At 45.4% G+C, this 22,600-nt stretch overlaps 1 protein-coding gene across 1 annotated transcript in view; it reads left to right on the top strand.

Moving 5' to 3' along the window:
• The window catches only part of LOC134353521 (uncharacterized), a 66,347-nt gene extending 44,215 nt beyond the window's left edge, over positions 1-22,132 (top strand). The window contains exons 18-38 of the mRNA XM_063061520.1: positions 1,977-2,033; positions 2,971-3,006; positions 3,152-3,187; positions 4,094-4,150; positions 6,031-6,075; positions 8,898-8,954; positions 9,822-9,857; positions 10,398-10,454; positions 11,548-11,583; positions 12,126-12,182; positions 13,604-13,639; positions 14,181-14,237; positions 15,298-15,333; positions 15,875-15,931; positions 17,001-17,027; positions 17,569-17,625; positions 18,644-18,679; positions 19,213-19,269; positions 20,341-20,376; positions 20,917-20,973; positions 22,062-22,132. Of these exons, the coding sequence (XP_062917590.1) occupies positions 1,977-2,033; positions 2,971-3,006; positions 3,152-3,187; positions 4,094-4,150; positions 6,031-6,075; positions 8,898-8,954; positions 9,822-9,857; positions 10,398-10,454; positions 11,548-11,583; positions 12,126-12,182; positions 13,604-13,639; positions 14,181-14,237; positions 15,298-15,333; positions 15,875-15,931; positions 17,001-17,027; positions 17,569-17,625; positions 18,644-18,679; positions 19,213-19,269; positions 20,341-20,376; positions 20,917-20,973; positions 22,062-22,132 (1,001 nt within the window). The remainder of the gene's footprint in view (positions 1-1,976; positions 2,034-2,970; positions 3,007-3,151; positions 3,188-4,093; positions 4,151-6,030; positions 6,076-8,897; positions 8,955-9,821; positions 9,858-10,397; positions 10,455-11,547; positions 11,584-12,125; positions 12,183-13,603; positions 13,640-14,180; positions 14,238-15,297; positions 15,334-15,874; positions 15,932-17,000; positions 17,028-17,568; positions 17,626-18,643; positions 18,680-19,212; positions 19,270-20,340; positions 20,377-20,916; positions 20,974-22,061) is intronic.
• The last annotated feature ends 468 nt before the right edge of the window (positions 22,133-22,600 follow it).

Genomic DNA, 22,600 nt, shown 5'->3' with positions numbered 1-22,600 from the left:
TTTTTGGTTGCTATTTTGTGCAATTTTGATCGGGGTGGACTGGCTCTACAGCCTAACATTAATGAACGACACAGCACTAGATTAAACTGAACTGAGTGTGCCAGGACTGTTTTAATAGTTTGTTTTATAATAGATCTGTGCTTTTCTTTCTTTTTTTTTTGCCCACTTATGCGATTTGTTCTTTTTTTTTTGCACGTTGGGGGTTTGATGTTTTTCCTCGAACAGGTTCCATGGTTTTCTTTGTTTCGTGGCTGTCTGTGGGACGACAAATTTCAGGGTTGTGTACTTCATACATACTTTGATAATAAACGTATTTCGGATCAAGGATGATAACAGGGATGCTGAGGCTAACAAGAAACTGACATGTAATGGAAACGTGAATAGGAAGGGGAAAGACCAGCTACAACCCATGATAAACTGAGAGGGTGTTTATGGGGTAGACTGTACCACACGTGATTGAGAACAAAGACTGGATTGTCAGTGGTCTTACATGATTTAATGAAGGAGAGTTCCCCAGGCAGAGAGTGGGTGGGGATGTGCAACTCCCTCCCACAGCTGGTAGCTGGTATAAATTGAAGGATATGGTGACAGAGGGAGATGGAGATTGGTGTGAAGCACAAACCCTGGTACAACTGAGTGACCCAGCCGGATCCTGCACTGTAAATTCAATGAGCTTCTGTGCAGATAATCTACGAGGCAACGTCACTTGCCTTGGTGACAGGTGTGTCTGCGATCACAGGGGGAGCGGGATCTTAGATACCCGTCTGGTAACTGACCGTGTGGTCAGGACACTGAATCTCTTAGGCCCTGCCGAGAATGAGAGTGGGCTCAAGGTAGTTCTCCTGATTTGTGAATGATACATCACCAGGATAGAGTGAAAATTTTTTTAAAACGGAAGGGACAGGTTTAGAACTGATCTAATAATGGGACACAGAATGTCCTGTGCTTGGTAAACTGAAATTCTTTTCCTTCTTCTCCATATTCTGCTGAAGAAGAGAGTCACTCTGTAGCTTGAGGTATTGATGTTTATGATTTCAATGTCTCCCTATCACATTCTCTGGTGAATAATCCACTGACGATTGTACTAATGATTCTGGGAGTCTGTTGGGATCCATTGGCCTTTGGTGGAGGCCCACAGCTGTGAGCCCAGAGTCAGTGCTGGTCTCTCTGTTCCTGTACCTGAGGGGTCAGGAGGGCAGAGTGTACGGGAGAGGGTCATCTTCATCCCTGGCCACCAAACCCTCAGGAAACTGGGTTGAAACCGGTGGCCACTTGGGGGAAAACTAACCTGCACCCACAGATACCTGTCCCAGTGTCAGGATGCCCTGGCAATTAACGCAACGCTATACGGCTTGGGGCGTCAGAGTTTGGAGCTCAATTCCGGCGTGCTCTGTAAGCAGTTTGTATATCCCTCCTGTGAGCGGGTGAGCCCACGGGTTTCCTCCGGGTGCTCCAGTTTCCTCCCACAGTCCAAAGACATACCGGTTAGTAGGTTAATGGGTCATTGTAAATTGTCCGGTGATTGGGCTGGGATTAATTGGAGGGATTGCTGGGAGGTGTGGCTTATTGGGCTGGAGGAGCCTGTTCTGCACAATGCCTTTAAATTCAGGGATTCTCAAGCTTTGGTATGCTATGCACCCCTGCCATTGACTGAGGAGTCCATCGATCCCAAGTTGAGAACCCCTGCTCTTAAAAATAATTAACTAGACGTAAGAAAAAAAGACTTACACTCACCCCTGAGACACTGGGGTTTGAGTCACAGTATCCCGGGGAGATGAAGGACCCTAATCCCTCCCCGAGCAGAGTTTTTGGGTGATGGAAATGCAGCTCACTTGGGGAGACACCCGGGCCAGTGGGTTGTGTACAAGTGTGTGAGTGTGAGCAAACGCCATGGTGTGGGTTCAACGCACTTTGACACCCTGAATCTTCCACATCCGTTTTCCCACTTTATAACCAGAATTTTCCTTTGATTTCAGATTCCAAAGAGAGCGGCGAAAGGAAAATTAAGGAGCTCAGATCCGGAGGAGATGACGGTTTGTGATTCTCTCTGTATGGGCGTCAATGGTGCGCTCGTAACCGGGGGGGCTGCACCTGTTATCGTTGGTGTAAATAATGAGCCCGCAGGCTCCAGAGAAAGAAAATGCCTAAACAGGATAGGGGAAAGAGCAAAGGGACCTGGGAGATTTGTTCTTAATTTGCTGAAAATCACAATATTGGATAATATAGAAAAAAGTGGAAACTAAATATAAGGTCATTTCAGGAGAGCAGGAGTTGCAGTGGTCCAAGCATTGGTAGAAGCAAACCAAGGACCCTGGGTACTGGGCTGGTCTAGCTATTACAGAGGGGATCCCAGGCCCTGGAGAAGGCCCAGGCCCTGGAGCCTGGAAAGGTGCAGTGGTGGGTCCTGGAGAAGAGGTGGGCCCTAGAGAAGGCATTGTGGTGGGATACACAGATCACAGGACTGGAAGATTGTAACTGTCATGAAGAATTGAATTGACCAGTGAGACGTACTCCAGAAAAGTGGAGAAACAGTGTTTGATTCAGAAAGTAATGAAAAGTGCTAATTGGAGAAATGTAGCAAGGATGTTAAACCCTGTCTCTGAGACCAGACTAAGAGCATCAGTGTAATGTTGCCAGTGACTGAAAAAAATGATTAAAGAAGTGGTTTCCTCAAGCAGAGAATTGAAAGAATATGAAACTCCCACCCCAAAGGGGGAGGAGCTGGTAAACACTCTGGGGTGAAATAAATGGAGGGAGTGGAAGCTCAGTGGATACTGGTGTGGAGCATAACCTCCGGTTCAATCCCGCCGGGTCACTCGGCCAGGTACTGTGCTGTAAATCCAATGTGTTCCTATGCAAATAATCTACCTGAACTGGTGCTGGGTGTGTCGGTGCTCACAGGGGGGACTGTGATCTTGGAAAACCGTTTGGTCACCTGACCACGTTGAACTTCTCTTCCTTGTGTTTCAGACTCTGCCGAGAACGAGAGTGGGCCAGACACTAAAGGTAGTTCTGATCTGTGAACAGTACGTCATTGGGTTAGAGTGAAATGTCATTAAAACGGGAGGGAGAGTGTTAGAACCCGTCTGATGATGGGACACAGAGAATGTCCTGTGACTGGTGAACTGAAATTCTTTTCCTGCTTTTCCAGATTCTGGAGAAAAAGAAAGTCACTCTGCAGCTCGAGGTATGGACATATACAATGTCTCCCTATCACATTCACTGGTAAATAACCCATTGCCGTTTGTACTATCGGATTATCGGCACCCAATTGCCCACCATTGAGAACATCTACCATAAACACTGCCTGGGCAGGGTGAAAAGCATTATCAAGGATGCATCTCACCCTAACCATGGACTTTTTACTTTCCTCCCATCCGGTAGGCACTACAGGAGCCTCCGCTCCCACACCAGCAGACACAGGAAGAGTTTCTTCCCTGAGGCTGTGACCCTGCTGAACCTCACATCACAGCGCTAAGCAGTATTGCATCCGTACTGTACTGTCTCAGTACTTTTATATTTGTGTGCTGTAGCACTTTTTATTTGCAGTTATTTTGTAAATAACACTATTCTTTGCATTTCTGGTTAGATGCTAACTGCATTCCATTGGCTTTGTATCTGTACTCGGCACAATGACAATAAAATTGAATCTAATCTAATCTAATCTACTAAAGTCACTGGGAATCTGCTGGGATCCATTGACCTTGCGTGGAAACCCAATGCTGTGAGCCTTTGCTGGGTCAGTGCTGGGCTCCCTGTTCCTGTACCTGAGGAGCTGGCAGGGTGGAGTGTTGGGGAGACGCTGGATCTGTGTGCAGCTCTGCAGGTTAGAGATAGACGCCGGCCTGGACGCATGGGTACCTGCTTCACACCCAGGACCAATGCGCAAATTCATCCCAGGAGACACTGTGACTAGGAGAACAGCCCTACCTTGACCCCACACCATAAGTGGCCATTGGGTAATGGGAAAGCTCGTGGGGTAGGGGGAGTGCAAAGTGTAAGTGTGATGAACAGTAACAAGGACACACTTTGATACTGTGAACCTTTCACGCCTATTTACTATTTTCTAATCAGAAGCCGATTTCCATTTCAGACTCCAAAGAGAGCGGCGAGCGGAAAATCCGAGTGACTGGATCCAGGGAAGATGACGGTTTGTGGATTTCTCTCTGTGTGGGGATTTTTGGCTGTGGTCATCCACAGGAACTGGGGCCTTTGTCATATGAAACACCTCGCGATCGGAGTGAGGGATGAGGAAAATGAGGAGGACACAGTTTCCTGAGCACAGCTTAAAGGTGGCTGGGAGGGCAACGGGGGATTGAGGAGTAACGCCCACGATTTGCTCACAGCAGCGCGAGAGGCTAACAAAGAGAGCGTTAGAAAAATAACAAAGAAGATGACTTATTTTTATTTATTTATTGGAATTCAGTGCAGAATAGGCCCTTCTGGCCCTTTGAGCCGTGGAACCCAGCAACCTCCGATTTAACCCTGGCCTAATCACAGGACAGTTTACAATGACCAACTAACCATAAGACATGGGAGCAGAATTAGGCCATTCAGCCCATTGAGTCTGCTCTGCCATTCCATCATGGCTGATCCCAGATTTGGCTCAACCCTATACACCTGCCTTCTCGCCATATCCTTTGATGCCCTGACTGATCAGGAACTTCTGCCTAAAATATATATATTTTTTAATTCATTTACAGGATGTGGGCATTGCCAGCTAAACCAGCATTTATTGCCCATCCCTAGTTGCAATCCCTGAGTTGTAGGTACACCCACAGTGCTGTTAGGTGTATACGCACAGACTTGACCTCCACCACAGTCTGCAGCAGAGCATTCTACAGATTTACTACTCTCTGGCTAAAAAAAAAAATTCCTCCTTATCTCCGTTCTAAAGGGTCACCCCTCAGTTTTGAGGCTGTGCTCTCTAGTTCTGGACACCCCCACCATAGGAAGCATCCTCTCCACATCCACCCTATCTAGTCCTTTCAACGTTCAGTAGGTTTCAATGAGATCCCCCCCCCCGCATTCTTCTCAATTCCAGTGAGCACAGGCCCAAAGCTGCCAAACGCTCCTCATATGTTAACCCCTTCATTCCCAGAATGTTCCCCTTGAACCTCCCCTGGACTCTGTCCAATAACAACACATCCTTCCTGAGATGAGGAGCCGAAAACTGTTGACAATACTCCAAGTGCGGCCTGACTAGTGTCTTATAAAGGCTCAGCATTATCTCCTTGCTTTTGTATTCTATTCCCCTTGAAATAAATACCAACATTGCATTTGTCTTCTTTACCACAGACTCAACCTTTAAACTAACCTTCTGGGAGTCTCGTACAAGGACCACTAAGTCCCTCTGCACCTCTGATGTTTGAACCTTCTCCCCATTTAGATAATAGTCTGCACTATTGTTCCTTTTACCAAAATGCACTAACGTCTTTGGACTGCAGGAGGAAACTGGAGCACCTGGAGGAAATCTGTGCATTCCACAAGGAGGATGTACAAACTCCTTATAGATGACGGAATTGAACTCCCAATGGCGACACTGTAATAGCGTCACACTAGCACTACCATGAGGAATTAAAGAACTTGATTAGAGAATTAAAGGGTTTGAAGTAAAGACAGAAATTGAATGAAACACTCAGCAGGTCAGACAGCGTCTGGAGAGGGTGCAACCAAGCAAAGGAAGACCCTGTATACGAACTGATCGCACTGTGTTCAGAGTGGCTGGACCATTGATTGCAGTCGACTCTCAGGGCAGAGTGGGACAGTCCGCTCTGGGTCTGGTCCAGCTTCTGCCCTGGGTTCTGGGACTGCTTGGTGCCAGGGTGGTGGAGCGGGATCTGAGAGCCGTTCCCAAATCTGCACGCCCCGGGAAAACTGGGAACGGGGTGTGTGCAGAGAGCCCCTCTCACACATTGCCACCCTCCCCTGGTTTAACGAGAACCCGATGGGGCTGGAGCAGCTCCAGCACGCGGAGATTTCACAAACATTCCTCAGTGATCAAAGGTTGCTCTGTTGTCTCTGATGCAGATTCGGGTGAGAGCGGAGAGAAGAACCAGAACAACAACAACTCCAGTGAGTGGACAATTCGAGGTTTTACTGAATCCGTGCGTGTGGCGACCAGACTCGTTCTGTCCGCTGGGCCTCGGTCCCAGACTCTCTCACAACCAGCATGCGCCCTGTGTAGAATGGAAGCTCAGGGATAATATTAAACCGACCCAAACTCACCTGACCCAAGTTAAATCCATCCCCATCCGGGCAAAGAAAACATGGAAATAGCCACTGTCGTAGGCCACTCACCCCTCAAGCCTGCCCCATCAATGAAAAGCATCATGGCCCATCTACTCCAAGCAAAGACGTAAAGTCAAGGAGTCATACAGGACAGAAGACCAGGTTGGCATGGACTAGATGGGCCAAAGGGCCTGCATCTGAGCTGGAGTACTCTATGAATGGTGAACTAGTGGCCTTTGTTGCAAGAGTATTGGAGTGAAAAAAAAATTGAGGAAGATATGCTCTTATTGGGATGCAACCTCTTGTGGACTACTCTGATGTCTACATAAGGGAGGGTCTATTGGAGATGGTTCAATAGACTGATTTCCTGAGATGTGGAGATTGCTGTGTGAAGATAGGTTTACTACTTTGGGTTTATACTCACTATAGTTAATACAGGGGATCCCATTGAAATATATAATTCCAGTGGCGCCCACAAGACAGATGCTGTGACTACAAGACCACAAAATACTGGAGCAGAAGTTAGACCACCAGCCCATTGAGTCTGCTCCGCCATTCAGTCATGGGTTTTTTTTAATCAACCTCATTCTCCTGCCTTTTCCCCATTGCATTTAACCCACTTACCTCAAGAACGTATCAAAGCGACACACACAAAGTGCTGGAGGAACCCAGGAGGTGAGGCAGGATCAATGGAAGTGAATAAACAGTCAGCGTTTCAGGCTGAGACCCTTCACCAGGACTGCAAAGGAAGGGGGAAGACGCCAGAATAAAAAGGTGACAGGAAGGGGAAGGAGGCTAGCTGGAAGTTGACAGGTGAAGCCAGGTGGGTGGGAAAGCTGAGGGTCTGGAGATGAAGGAACCTGATAGGAGAGTGGACCATCGGAGAAAGGGAAGGAGGAGGAGTCCTGGGGCGGGGGAGGCGGAAGTGATAGCAGATGAGAAGAGGTAAAAGGACAGTGGGGAATAGAAGCAGGGGGGAGGGAAAATAACATTTTACCAGAAGGAGACTTCATGAAAACCTATCAACCTCTGGCTTAAATAATCCAATGATTTGGCTTCTACTGCTCTCTCCGTCAGTAAGTTTCACAGATTCGCCATGCTCTAGCTGAAGCGCTTCCTCCTCATCCCAGCTTTAAAGGGACATCCCTTTATTCTGAGGCTGTGCCCTCGGATCCTTGATATTCCTTCTCTCCACGTCCACTCTATCCAGGCCTTTCGGTGTCTGGTAGGTTTTAGTAGGAACCCCCCTCCCTCTGCTGAATTCCACCGAGGGAAAGCCCAGAGATATCAGACATTCATTGCCAGGATCACTCTTGTGAAACCCCGCTGGACCCTCTCCAGGACCAACACATCTCTCCTTCGACCCCCTCCAGGACCAGCGCATCTTTCCTTAAACCCTCTCCAGGACCGGCACATCTCTCCTTAGACCATCTCCAGGACTGGCATATCTCTCCTTCAACCCCCTCCAGGACCAGAACATCTTTCTTAAACCCCCTCCAGGACCAGCACATCTCTCCTTCAACCCCCTCCAGGACCAGAACATCTTTCTCAAACCCTCTCCAGGACCAGCACATCTCTCCTTAGACCCTCTCCAGGACCAGCACATCTCTCCTTAGACCATCTCCAGGACTGGCACATCTCTCCTTCAACCCCCTCCAGGACCAGAACATCTTTCCTTAAACCCTCTCCAGGACCAGCACATCTCTCCTTAGACCTTCTCCAGGACCAGAAGATCTTTCCTTGGGGATGATCGCCATGGTAACGTAGCCCTTAGCGCATTGCTATTACAGCTCGGGGCATCGGGGTTTGAAGCTCAATTCCAAAGCCACCTGTAGGGAGTTTGTACATTCACCCAGTGACTTTGTGGGTTTCCTCTTGGTTTCTCCAAAGATGTACAAGTTAGTATGTTAATTGGTCATTGTAAATTGTCCTGTGATTAGGTTCGGGTTAAATAATTAGGTTGCTGGGCGCTGGAGCTCAAAGGGCCTGCTCCACACTCTATCTCTAAATAAATAACCGAGTAAATAGTTACAGGTCCTAAAATTACTCACAATGTCCCAAATGCAGTCTGATAAACATTAAATAAAACCACAGCAGGACATCCTTGTTTATGTTCCAGTCCTCTTGATATGACTGCTAACATTGTATTTGCTGCCTTTACTGCCGACTCAGCCTGCAAGCTGAGGGAATCCCGAACTAGGACTCACAGTCGCTTTGCACCTCTGATTTCTGAATTCTCTCCCTGTTTAGAAAAGAGTCTGCACTTTTATTCTTCCTACCAAAGCGTGTACCTCACGTGATATCTCCCCCTGGTGTTTTTGGCAGGGCAGAGGGTGTAATCACGAGGGGTATTAGCTCAAGATAAGGTGTCACCCCTTTATTCAGAGTACAATTTTCTCTGAGGGTATTACTAAATATTTTCAAGGCTGAGGTAGATCAAGATTATTGAAGGAAGGTGGTTCTGAGCTAGACAGTCTCATCGAATGGACGAGAAGCTCAAGGTTAATACAGCTGACACCAGCTTCTGTACTTTACCATCGAACCTGGGCTTTTGGGCAGCAGACACTGAGAGTGTGTAAGCAAATAGCCGCGTGAGAGGCCGACAACCTCTGCGAACCCTTCACACTGAATTTCGTTCCACAATTGGAATCCGGTTTATATTTCAGATTCCGATGAGAGCGTCGAAAGGAAGGTCAAAGTGCTTGCGTCCGGAGGAGACGACGGTACGTGGATTACTCTGTGTGGGGATTATTGACCGCGCTAACGTACGGGGAGTTGTCTGCTTGCGAGCGTGCCTGCCCGCCAGCTAATCCGTAAGGAATCCAGGAGCGGGCAGATGAGCGGAGGGAAAACGTTATACAGAGCACTCGGATTTATTCCGGATCAGGGGAATGGTGAAGGGAACTGTGATAAACAAAATTCAGAAGGAGGACTCTCAGGAATAAATAAATTGGATACAGATCAGGGTGAGGAAGAAAATTGTATTGGAAAGGATAAGGGTACCACTGGCTCCTGGGATTGGTGAAAATGCAGGAGGGGAGGGATAGTGAGTTACAGGAGGCTGGAGGAGAGACTTTTAAATCATTCATCAATGTGCCAAAGTTCCTTTTACAAAGATGTTGCTCGGATCAGATAGTGTGAGTTATAGGGAGAGGTTCGCCAGGCCAGTGATTATTCCTTGGGACGTAGGGAATGAAGGAAGACTTACAGAAAGTACGAGGTGCATTGGTAGGGTGGAGGGTGACGGCCTTTTCCCCATGGTAGGGGAGTCCAAAAAACAGCAAACTCTGCAAATAAGATGAAGAGACCTTGAAAGTGCGTTCAGAGGTTGTTGAAAGAGAAATGAAGGACTATGTGAGAAGAAAGGGTAAGATTGACATTGGAGAAGGTTAAAGTGTTAGCACAACATTATGGGCGAAGCTCCTGGACTGTACTGCACTGTTCTATGTTCAATGATCTGTGAACAATTCATCACCAGCTTAAAGTGAAATGTCATTAAAATGAGAGCAAGCGTTTGAGAACTGAACTGATAATGGCCATAGAAAATGCCCTGTCATTGGTGAACTGAAATTCTTTCCCTTCTTTTTTAGATTCTACAGAAAGAAATAGTCACTCTGAAGCTCGAGGTATCGATATTTATGATTTTAATCTCTGCTGTAACATTCTCTGGTGAACAATCCATTGACGATTGTACTAGTGACCCTGGGAATCCGTGGGTAACCATTGGCCTTGGCTGGAAACCCCAACACTGTGAGCCCTGTTCCTGAATCTGAGCAGACAGGAGGGTGGGGTGTGTGAGAGAGGGACAACATCATCCCTGAAAAAGGTTCCTTGGTATGGGAGGCTCTGATGAGTTGAAGCTGACAAGTTTGGGTGGACACCAACCCGGACCCATAGATACTTCTCTCACCTCAAGGGGAAAACTCTCACTCACCACAGAGAGACCATATTCAGGTCACTGTGTCCTGGGAGAAAGTTGGATCTAATCCCAACCTCAGGTGGGGTGTTGGGCAATGGGTGAGCAGATCATGGGGAGGTACTCAGATCAGTGGCAATGACGTGTGTGAGTGTAAATAGATAGTTCCACATTACAGGGATACACTTTGATGCTGGGAGACTTTCCACACTCACCTTCCATTTTATAATCAAACACTTTTCACTTTCAGATTCCAAAGAAAGTGGAGAAAGGAGAATCAAAGTGATTGGATCCCGAGAAGATGATGGTTCGTGGATTTCTTTCTATACAGAGATTGTTGACTGAGCTAATCTGGTTCTGAGAGGACTAGTTCAGTGGATAATTACTTGACATCAGAATCCACAAGGAATCAGGTAGAATAGGGAACAGACTGGATACAAAGCAAAAGCATTTATTCCAGGAGAGGCTGAGAAATGGCAGATGGAGTTCAACTCAGAAAAGTGTGGAGTGATTCAGTTTGGAAGATCAAATGTGAAGGCAGAATTAGTCGGGGGATCGAGTTCAAGAACCACAAGGTAATGTTGCAGCTCTACAACACCTCTGGTTAGACCACACTTAGAGTATTGTGTTCATTTCTGTTCACTTCTTTATAGGATGGATGTAGAAGCTTTAGAGAGAGTACAGAGAAGATTTACGAGGATCCTACGGAGATGTCTCTTTGCTCCTTAGATATAAGCCAGAGCTTGATCAATATATCTTCAGAAGACTGCTCTCTAATCCAGCCAGCGTGCTGGTAATTCTTCTCTGGACCCTCTCTAAAGTTTCCTCATCCTTCCAGTAATAAAGTGACCAGAACTGAACACAATACTCCAAGTGTGGTCTAACTACAAGAAGGAGATTAAAGGTGGTGTGATAGAGCTGTACACCGAAGGCATAGATAAAGTGGACAGCCGGAGATAATTTCCCAAGGTGAAAATGGATACAGGACGGAACATATCTCTCATGTTTGTGGGGAAGTGCAGGGGATTGTCAAAGGTTGGTTTTTATACACAGAGAGTGGAAATTGCGTGGAATGCTCTGCCAGGATTGATGGTAGTTGGCGATATATTAGGGATATTTAAGAGACTCTGAGGCACATAGTTGAAAGACAAATGAAGGACTATGTGAGAGGAAAGGATAAGATTGATCTTGGAGTAGGTGAAAGGGTTAGCACAACATTGTGGGCTGAAGGGCCTGGACCGTGCTGTACTTTTCCATGTTGTGTAATCTGTCAACTATACATCATCAGCTAACAGTGAAGTGTCATTAAAATGAGAGCGAATGTTTGAGAACTGAACTGATAATGGCCATAGAGAATGCCCTGTCATTGTTGAACTGAAATTCTTTCCCTTCTTTTCCAGATTCTACAGAAAGAAATAGTCACTCTGCAGCTCGAGGTATCGACCATTTATGATTTCAATCTCTTGCTGTAACATTCTCTGGTGAACAATCCATTGACGATTGTACTAGTGACCCTGGGAATCCGTGGGTAACCATTGGCCTTAGCTGGAAACCCCAATACTGTGAGCCCTGTTCCTGAATCTGAGCAGATGGGAGGGTGGAGTGTGTGAGACAGGGACAACATCATCCCCGACAAAGGTTCCTTGGTTTGGGAGACTCAGCTGAGTTGAAGCTGACGAGTTTGGGTGGACACCAACCTGGACCCATAGACACCTGTCTCACCTCCAGCGGAAAACTCTCACTCGCCACAGAGAGATCATATTCAGGTCACTGTGTCCCGGGAGAAAGATGGATCTAATCCCAACCTCCGGTAGGGTGTTGGGGAATCGGTGAGCAGATCATGGGGAGGTACTCAGATCTGTGGCAATGACGTGTGTGAGTGTAAACAGATAGTTACACGTTACAGGGATACACTTTGAAGCTGGGAGACTTTCCACACTCACCTTCCATTTTATAATCAAACACTTTTTACTTTCAGATTCCAAAGAAAGTGGAGAAAGGAGAATCAAAGTGATTGGATCCCAAGAAGTTCATGGTTCGTGGATTTGTTTCTATACGGAGATTGTTGACTGAGCTCATCTGGTTCTGAGAGAATTAGTTCACTGGTTAATTATTTGACATCAGAATCCACAAGGAATCAGGTAGAATGGGGAACAGACTGGATACATTGCAGAAGCATTTATTCCAGGGGAGGCTGAGAAATGGCAGACGGAGTTCAACTCAGAAAAGTGTGAATTATTCACTTTGGAAAGTCAAACCTGAAGGCAGAATTAGTCGCAGGATCGAGTTCAAGAACCACAAGGTAATGTTGCAGCTTATAAAACACAGGTTAGACCACACTTAGAGTATTGTGTTGATTTCTGTTCACTTCTTTATAGGAAGGATGTAAAAGCTTTAGAGGGAGTGCAGAGAAAATTTACAAGGATGGTACCAAATGTCTTTGCTCCTTAGATAAAAGCATTCGCTTGATCAATATATCTTCATAAGACATGCTCTCTAATCCAGCCAGCGTCCTGGTAAATCTTCTCTGCACCCTCTCTAAAGCTTCCTCATCCTTCCAACAATGAAGTGACCAGAACTGAACACAAATTTCCAAGTGCGGTCTAACCACAAGAATGAGGATAAAAGGTGCTATGATCAAAGTGTACAGTAAAGGCATAGATAGAGTAGGCAGCCAAGGATATTTTCCCAAGGTGGAAATGGAAAATTGAAGGAGGAAAACTCGCGTGTTTGAGGTGCAGTACAGGGGGATAACCGTATAACCATATAACAAGTACAGCACGGAAACAGGCCATCTCGGCCCTTCAAGTCCGTGCCAAACGCTATTCTCATCTCTCATCTAGTTCCACTGACCTGCAATCAGCCCATAACCCTCCATTCCTTTCCTGTCCATATACCTATCCAATTTTTCTTTAAATCATAATATCGAACCGGCCTCTACCACTTCTACTGGAAGTTCGTTCAACACTTACTTCAAGCTCCCCTGTCTTCCCCTGATAATTGACTTATCGCTACATTCATGCAAGGAAAATATGTGCTGTGTGTTTAATATTTAATTCGTTAGATAAACCCTTTTAGAAACGAAATTGTGCATATTATGTCTGAGATTCGTTTTTATACACAGAGAGTGGTAATAGTGTGGAATGCGCTGCTAGGGGTAATGTTAGAGAGACATTTAAGAAACTCTAAGGCACATGGATGAAAGAAATGAAGGACTATGTGAGAAGAAAGGGTAAGATTGACATTGGAGAAGGTTAAAGGGTTAGCACAACATTATGGGCTGAAGCTCCTGGACTGTACTGGACTGTTCTATGTTCAATGATCTGTGAACAATTCATCACCAGCTTAAAGTGATGTGTCATTAAAATGAGAGTGAGAGTTTGAGAACTGAACTGATAATGGCCATAGAGAATGCCCTGTCATTGGTGAACTGAAATTCTTTCCCTTCTTTTCCAGATTCTACAGAAAGAAATAGTCACTCTGAAGCTCGAGGTATCAACATTTCTGAATTCAATCTCTTGCTGTAACATTCTCTGGTGAGCAATACATTGACGATTGCACTAATGACCCTGGAAATCCGTGGGTAACTATTGGCCTTGGCTGGAAACCCCAACACTGTGAGCCCTGTTCCTGAATCTGAGCAGACAGGAGGGTGGAGTGTGTGAGAGAGGGACAACATCATCCCCGACAAAGGTTCCTTGGTGTGGGAGGCTCAGATGAGCTGAAGCTGACGAGTTTGGGTGGACACCAACCCGGACCCATAGACACCTGTCTCACCTCCAGCGGAAAACTCTCACTCGCCACAGAGACATCATATTCAGGTCGCTGTGTCCCGGGAGAAAGTTGCATCTAATCCCAACCTCAGGTGGGGTGTTGGGCAATGGGTGAGCAGATCATGGGGAAGTACTCAGATCAGTGGCAGTGACGTGTGTGAGTGTGAACAGATAGCTACACGTTACAAAGATACACTTTGAAGCTGAGAGAATTTCCACACTCACCTTCCATTTTATAATCAAACAATTTTTACTTTCAGATTCCAAAGAAAGTGGAGAAAGGAGAATCAAAGTGATTGGACCCAGAGAAGATGATGGTTCGTGGATTTCTTTCTATACAGAGATTGTTGACTGAGCTAATCTAGGTCTGAGAGGAGTAGTTCACTGGTTAATTGCTTGACATCAGAATCCACAAGGAATCAGGTAGAATGGGGAACAGACTGGATACAAAGCAGAAGCCTTTATTCCAGGAGAGGCTGAGAAGTGGGAGATGGTGTTTAACTCAGAAAAGTGTGAAGTGATGCAGTTTGGAAGATCAAACTTGAAGGCAGAATTAGTCGGGGGATCAAGTTCCAGGTTATGTTGCAGTTCTATAAAATTCTGGTTAGACCCCACTAGGAGTATTGTAATCACTTTTTTATAGGAAGGATGTAGAAACTTTAGAGAGAGCGCAGTGAAGATTTACGAGGATCCTACCCAGGTGTCTCTTTACTCCTTAGTTAAAAGCATTTGCTTGGTCAATATATCTTCATAAGACATGCTCTCTAATCCAGCCAGCGTCTGGGTAACTCTTCTCTGCACCCTCTCTAAAGCTTCCTCATCCTTCCAATAATAAAGGGACTAGATCTGAACACAAATTTCCAAGTGTTTTCTAACCACAAGAAGGGGTATAAGAGGTGGTATGATCAAAGTGTACAGTAAAGACATAGATAGAGTAGACAGCCAAGGATGTTTGCCCAAGGTGGAAATGGAAAATTGAGGGAGCAAAACCGACGTGTTTGTGGGGAAGTACAGGGGGATGTCTGAGGTTAGGTTTTTATACACAGAGACTGACAATTGTGTTGAATGCGCTGCCAGGGGTGATGGTAGAAGGACATTTAAGAGATTGTAAGGCACATGGACAAAAGATTAATAATGGACTATGAGAAGAAAGGGTAAAATTGACATTGGAGAAGGTGAAAATGTTAGCACAACGTTAGGGCCTGAGGCACCTGGACTGTACTGGACTGTTCTATGTTCAATGATCTGTGAACAATTCATCACCAGCTAAAAGTGAAGTGTCATTAAAATGGGGGGAGAGTTTGAGAACTGAACTGATAATGGCCACAGAGAATGCCCTGTGATTGCTGAACTGAAATTCTTTCTCTTCTTTTCCAGATTCTACGGAAAGAAATAGTCACTCTGAAGCTCGAGGTAACAATATTTATGATTTCAATCTCTTGCTGTCACATTCTCTGGTGAACAATCCATTGACGATTGTACTAATGACCCTGGGAATCCGTGGGTAACCATTGGCCTTGGCTGGAAACCCCAACACTGTGAGCCCTGTTCCTGAATCTGAGCAGACAGGAGGGTGGAGTGTGTGAGAGAGGGACAACATCATCCCCAACAAAGGTTCCTTGGTGTGGGAGGCTCAGATGAGCTGAAGCTGACGAGTTTGGGTGGACACCAACCCGGACCGATAGACACTTGTCTCACCTTGAGGGGAAAACTCTCACTCACCACAGAGATATCATATTCAGGTCGCTGTGTCCCGGGAGAAAGTTGCATCTAATCCCAACCTCAGGTGGGGTGTTGGGCAATGGGTGAGCAGATCATGGGGAAGTACTCAGGTCAGTGGCAGTGACGTGTGTGAGTGTGAACAGGTAGCTACACGTTACAAAGATACACTTTGAAGCTGAGAGAATTTCCACACTCACCTTCCATTTTATAATCAAACAATTTTTACTTTCAGATTCCACAGAAAGTGGAGAAAGGAAAATCAAAGTGATTGATCCCCGAGAAGATTATGGTTCGTGGATTTCTTTCTATACAGAGATTGTTGACTGAGCTAATCTGGGTCTGAGAGGAGTAGTTCACTGGTTAATTGCTTGACATCAGAATCCACAAGGAATCAGGTAGAATGGGGAACAGACTGGATACAAAGCAGAAGCATTTATTCCAGGAGAGGCTGAGAAGTGGGAGATGGTGTTTAACTCAGGAAAGTGTGAAGTGATGCAGTTTGGAAGATCAAACTTGAAGGCAGAATTAGTCGGGGGATCAAGTTCCAGGTTACGTTGCAGTTCTATAAAATTCTGGTTAGACCCCACTAGGAGTATTGTAATCATTTTTTTATAGGAAGTATGTAGAAACTTTAGAGAGAACTCAGTGAAGATTTACGAGGATCCTACCCAGGTGTCTCTTTACTCCTTAGTTAAAAGCATTTGCTTGGTCAATATATCTTCATAAGACATGCTCTCTAATCCAGCCAGCGTCTGGGTAACTCTTCTCTGCACCCTCTCTAAAGCTTCCTCATCCTTCCAATAATAAAGGGACTAGATCTGAACACAAATTTCCAAGTGTTTTCTAACCACAAGAAGGGGTATAAGAGGTGGTATGATCAAAGTGTACAGTAAAGACATAGATAGAGTAGACAGCCAAGGATGTTTGCCCAAGGTGGAAATGGAAAATTGAGGGAGCAAAACCGACGTGTTTGTGGGGAAGTTCAGGGGGATGTCTGAGGTTAGTGTTTTATACACAGAGACTGGTAATTGTGTTGAATGCGCTGCCGGGGGTGATGGTAGAAGGACATTTAAGAGATTGTAAGGCACATGGACAAAAGATTAATAACGGGCTATGAGAAGAAAGGGTAAGGTTGACATTGGAGAAGGTTAAAATGTTAGCACAACGTTAGGGCCTGAAGCACCCGGACTGTACTGGACTGTTCTATGTTCAATGATCTGTGAACAATTCATCACCAGCTAAAAGTGAAGTGTCATTAAAATGGGGGGAGAGTTTGAGAACTGAACTGATAATGGCCATAGAGAATGCCCTGTCATTGGTCAACTGAAATTCTTTCCCTTCTTTTCCGGATTCTACAGAAAGAAATAGTCACTCTGAAGCTCGAGGTAACAATATTTATGATTTCAATCTCTTGCTGTCACACTCTCTGGTGAACAATCTATTGACAATTGTACTAATGACACTGGGAATCCGTGGGTAACCATTGGCCTTGGCTGGAAACCCCAACACTGTGAGCCCTGTTCCTGAATCTGAGCAGACAGGAGGGTGGAGTGTGTGAGAGAGGGACAACATCATCCCCGACAAAGGTTCCTTGGTATGGAAGGCTCAGATGAGCTGAAGCTGACGAGTTTGGTTGGACACCAACCTGGACCCATAGACACTTGTCTCACCTCCAGGGGAAAACTCTCACTCACCACAGGGAGATCATATTCAGGTCGCTGTGTCCCGGGAGAAAGTTGGATCTAATCCCAGCCTCAGGTGCGGTGTTGGGCAATGGGTGAGCAGATCATGGGGAGGTACTCAGATCAGTGGCAGTGACGTGTGTGAGTGTGAACAGATAGCTGCACGTTACAGGGATACATTTTGAAGATGGGAGAGTTTCCACACTCACCTTCCATTTTATAATCAAACACTTTTAACTTCCAGCTTCCAAAGAAAGTGGAGAAAGGAGAATCAAAGTGATTGGTTCCCGAGAAGATGATGGTTCGTGGATTTCTTTCTATACAGAGATTATTGACTGAGATAATCTGTGTCTGAGAGGTGTAGTTCACTGGTTAGTTACTTGACATCAGAATCCACAAGGAATCAGATAGAATGGGGAGCAGACTGGATGCATTGCAGAAGCATTTATTCCAGGAGAGGCTGAGAAATGGCAGATGGAGTTCAACTTAGAAAAGTGTAAATTATTCACTTTGGAAAGTCAAACCCGAAGGCAGAATTAGTCGCAGGATCGAGTTCAAGAACCACAAGTTAATGATGCAGCTCTATAAAACTCTGGTTAGACCACACTTAGAGTATTGTATGATTTCTGTTCACTTCTTTATAGGAAGGATGTAGAAGCTTTAGAGGGAGTGCAGAGAAGATTTACAAGGATGCTACCCAGATGTCTTTGCTCCTTAGATAAAAGCATTCGCTTGAACAATATCTCTTCATAAGACATGCTCTCTAATCCAACCAGCGTCTGGGTAAATCTTCTCTGCACCCTCTCTAAAGCTTCCTCATCCTTCCAACAATGAAGTGACCAGAACTGAACACAATATTCCAAGCGTGGTCTAACCACAAGAATGAGGATAAGAGGTGGTGTGATAGAGGTGTACACCAAAGGCATAGATTGAGTGGACAGCCGGAGATAATTTCCCAAGCTGAAAATGGATACAGGACGGAACAGATCTCCCATGTTTGTGGGAAAGTACAGGGGATTGTCAGAGGTTGGTTTTTATACACAGAGAGTGGAAATTGCGTGGAATGCTCTGGCAGGATTGATGGTAGTAGAAAGGGTAAGATTGATCTTAGAGTAGGTGAAAGGGTTAGCACAACATTGTGGACTGAAGGGCCTGGACCGTGCTGTACTTTTCTATGTTCTGTCATCTGTCAACTATACATCACCAGCTTACAGTGAAGTGTCATTAAAATGCGACCGAATGTTTTGGAGCTGAACTGATAATGTCCATAGAGAATGCCCTGTGATTGGTGAACTGAAATTCTTTCCCTTCTTTTCCAGATTCTACAGAAAGAAATAGTCACTCTGAAGCTCGAGGTATCAACATTTATGATTTCAATCTCTTGCTGTAACATTCTCTGGTGAACAATCCATTGACGATTGTACTAATGACCCTGGGAATCCGTGGGTAACCATTGGCCTTAGCTGGAAACCCCAACACTCTGAGCCTTGTTCCTGAATCTGAGCAGACAGGAGAGTGGAGTGTGTGAGAGAGGGACAACATCATCCCCGACAAAGGTTCCTTGGTGTGGGAGGCTCAGCTGAGTTGAAGCTGACAAGTTTGGGTGGACACCAACCTGGATCCATAGACACCTGTCTCACCTCCAGGGGAAAACTCTCACTCGCCGCAGAGTGACGATATCCGGGTCGCTGTGTCCTGGGAAAAAGTTGGATCTAATCCCAACCTCGGGTGTGTTGGGCAATGGGTGAGCAGCTTATGGGGAGGTACTCAGATCAGTGGCAGTGCCGTGTGTGAGTGTAAACAGATAGTTACACGTTACAGGGATACACTTTGAAGCCGGGATACTTTCTCACCTTCCATTTTATAATCAAACACTTTTTACTTTCAGATTCCAAAGAAAGTGGAGAAAGGAGAATCAAAGTGATTGGATACCGAGAAGATGATGGTTCGTGGATTTCTTTCTATACAGAGATTGTTGACTGAGCTAATCTGGGTCTGAGAGGAGTAGTTCACTGGTTAGTTACTTGACATCAGAATCCACAAGGAATCAGATAGAATGGGGAACAGACTGGATACATTGCAGAAGCATTTATTCCAGGGGAGGCTGAGAAATGGCAGACGGAGTTCAACTCAGAAAAGTGTGAATTATTCACCTTGGAAAGTCAAACCTGAAGGCAGAATTAGTCGCAGGATCGAGTTCAAGAACCACAAGGTAATGTTGCAGCTTATAAAACTCAGGTCAGACCACACTTAGAGTATTGTGTTGATTTCTGTTCACTTCTTTATAGGAAGGATGTAGAAGCTTTAGAGGGAGTGCAGAGAAGATTTACAAGGATGGTACCAAATGTCTTTGCTCCTTAGATAAAAGCATTCGCTTGATCAATATATCTTCATAAGACATGCTCTCTAATCCAGCCAGCGTCCTGGTAAATCTTCTCCGCACCCTCTCTAAAGCTTCCTCATCCTTCCAACAATGAAGTGACCAGAACTGAACACAATATTCCAAGTGCGGTCTAACCACAAGAATGAGGATAAGAGGTGGTATGATCAAAGTGTACAGTAAAGATGTAGATAGAGTGGACAGCCAGGGATATTTTCCCAAGCTGGAAATGGAAAATTGAGGGAGCAAACCTCGCGTATTTGAGGGGAAGTACAGGGGGATGTCTGAGATTCGTTTTTATACACAGAGTGGTAATAGTGTGGAATGCGCTGCTAGGGGTAATGTTAGACCGACATTTAAGAGAGTCTAAGGCACATGGATGAAAGAAATGAAGGACTATTTGAGAAGAAAGGGTAAGATTGACATTGGAGAAGGGTAAAGTGTTAGCACATCATTATGGGCTGAAGCTCCTGGACTGTTCTGGACTGTTCTGTGTTCAATGATCTGTGAACAATTCATCACCAGCTTAAAGTGAAAAGTCATAAAAATGAGAGCGAGAGTTTGAGAACTGGACTGACGATGGCCATAGACAATGCCCTGTGATTGGTGAACTGAAATTCTTCCCTTCTTTTCCAGATTCTACAGAAAGAAGCAGTCACTCTGAAGCTCGAGGTATCAATATTTATGATTTCAATCTCTTGCTGTAACATTCTCTGGTGAACAATCCATTGACGATTGTACTAATGACCCTGGGAATCCGTGGGTAACCATTGGCCTTGGCTGGAAACCCCAACACTGTGAGCCCTGTTCCTGAGTCTGAGGAGACAGGAGGGTGCAGTGTGTGAGAGAGGGACAACATCATCGCCGACAAAGGTTCCTTGGTATGAGAGGCTCAGATGAGTTGAAGCTGACAAGTTTGGGTGGACACCAACCCGGACCCATAGGCACCTGTTTCACCTCCAAGGGAAAACTCTCATTCGCCACAGAGAGACCATATTCGGGTGTCTGTTTCCTGGGGAAAAGTTGGATCCAATACCACCCTCAGGGAGGTGTTGGGCAATGGGTGAGCAGCTCATGGGGAGGTACTCAGATCAGTGGCAGTGCCGTGTGTGAGTGTGAAAAGATAGTTAAATATTACAGGGATACACTTTGAAGCCGGGATACTTTCCACACTCACCTTCCATTTTATAATCAAACACTTTTTACTTTCAGATTCCAAAGAAAGTGGAGAAAGGAGAATCAAAGTGATTGGATCCCAAGAAGATCATGGTTCGTGGATTTCTTTCTGTACAGAGATTGTTCACTGCGCTAATCTGTGTCTGAGAGGAGTAGTTCACTGGTTAGTTACTTGACATCAGAATCCACAAGGAATCAGACAGAATGGGGAACAGACTGGATGCATTGCAGAAGCATTTATTCCAGGAGAGGCTGAGAAATGGCAGATGGAGTTCAACTCAGAAAAGTGTGAATTATTCACTTTGGAAAGTCAAACCTGAAGGCAGAATTAGTCGGGGGATCGAGTTCAAGAACCACAAGGTAATGTTGCAGCCCTATAAAACTCTGGTTACACCACACTTAGAGTATTGTGTTGATTTCTGTTCACTTCTTTATAGGAAGGATGTAGAAGCTTTAGAGAGAGTGCAGAGAAGACTTACAAGGATGCTACCCAGATGTCTTTGCTCCTTAGATAAAAGCATTCGCTTGATCAATATATCTTCATAAGACATGCTCTCTAATCCAGCCAGCATCCTGGTAAATCTTCTCTGCACCCTCTCTAAAGCTTCCTCATCCTTCCAGTAATAAAGTGACCAGAACTGAACACAATACTCCAAGGGTGGTCTAACTGCAAGAAGGAGATTAAAGGTGGTGGATAGAGGTGTACACCGAAGCCAGAGATAGAGTGGACAGCCGGAGATAATTTCCCAAGCTGAAAATGGGTACAGGACGGACAGATCTCCTATGTTTGTGGGGAAGTACAGGGGATTGTCAGAGGTTGGTTTTTATACACAGAGAGTGGAAATTGCGTGGAATGCTCTGCCAGGATTGATGGTAGTTGGCGATATATTAGCGATATTTAAGAGACTATGAGGCACATAGTTGAAAGACAAATGAAGTACTATGTGAGAGGAAAGGGTAAGATTGATCTTAGAGTAGGTGAAAGGGTTAGCACAACATTGTGGACTGAAGGGCCTGAACCGTGCTGTACTTTTCTATGTTCTGTGATCTGTCAACTATACATCACCGGCTTACAGTGAAGTGTCATTAAAATGAGAGCGAATGTTTGAGAACTGAACTGATAATGGCCATAGAGAATGTCCCGTCATTGGTGAACTGAAATTCTTTCCCTTCTTTTCCAGATTCTACAGAAAGAAATAGTCACTCTGAAGCTCGAGGTATCGACATTTATGATTTCAATCTCTTGCTGTAACATTCTCTGGTGAACAATCCATTGATGATTGAACTAATGACCCTGGGAATCCGTGGGTAACCATTGGCCTTGGCTGGAAACCCCAAAACTGTGAGCCCTGTTCCTGAATCTGAGCAGACAGGAGGGTGGAGTGTGTGAGAGAGGGACAACATCATCCCCGACAAAGGTTCCTTGGTATGGGAGGCTCAGATGGGTTGAAGCTGACAAGTTTGGGTGGACACCAACCTGGACCCATAGACACTTGTCTCACCTCCAGGGGAAAACTCTCACTCACCACAGAGACACCATCTTCGGGTCGCTGTGTCTTGGGAAAATGTTGGATCCAATCCCAACCTCAGGTGGGGTGTTGGGCAATGGGTTAGCAGCTCATGGGGAGGTACTCAGATCTGTGGCAATGACGTGTGTGAGTGTAAACAGATAGTTCCACATTACAGGGATACACTTTGATGTTAGGAGACTTTCCACACT

Source organism: Mobula hypostoma, chromosome 11, assembly GCF_963921235.1.
Source record: "Mobula hypostoma chromosome 11, sMobHyp1.1, whole genome shotgun sequence".
In the NCBI taxonomy this organism is placed as follows: domain Eukaryota; kingdom Metazoa; phylum Chordata; class Chondrichthyes; order Myliobatiformes; family Myliobatidae; genus Mobula; species Mobula hypostoma.
Note: the sequence above shows the minus strand (reverse complement) of the source record. Positions and strands in the feature narration are given on the sequence as shown.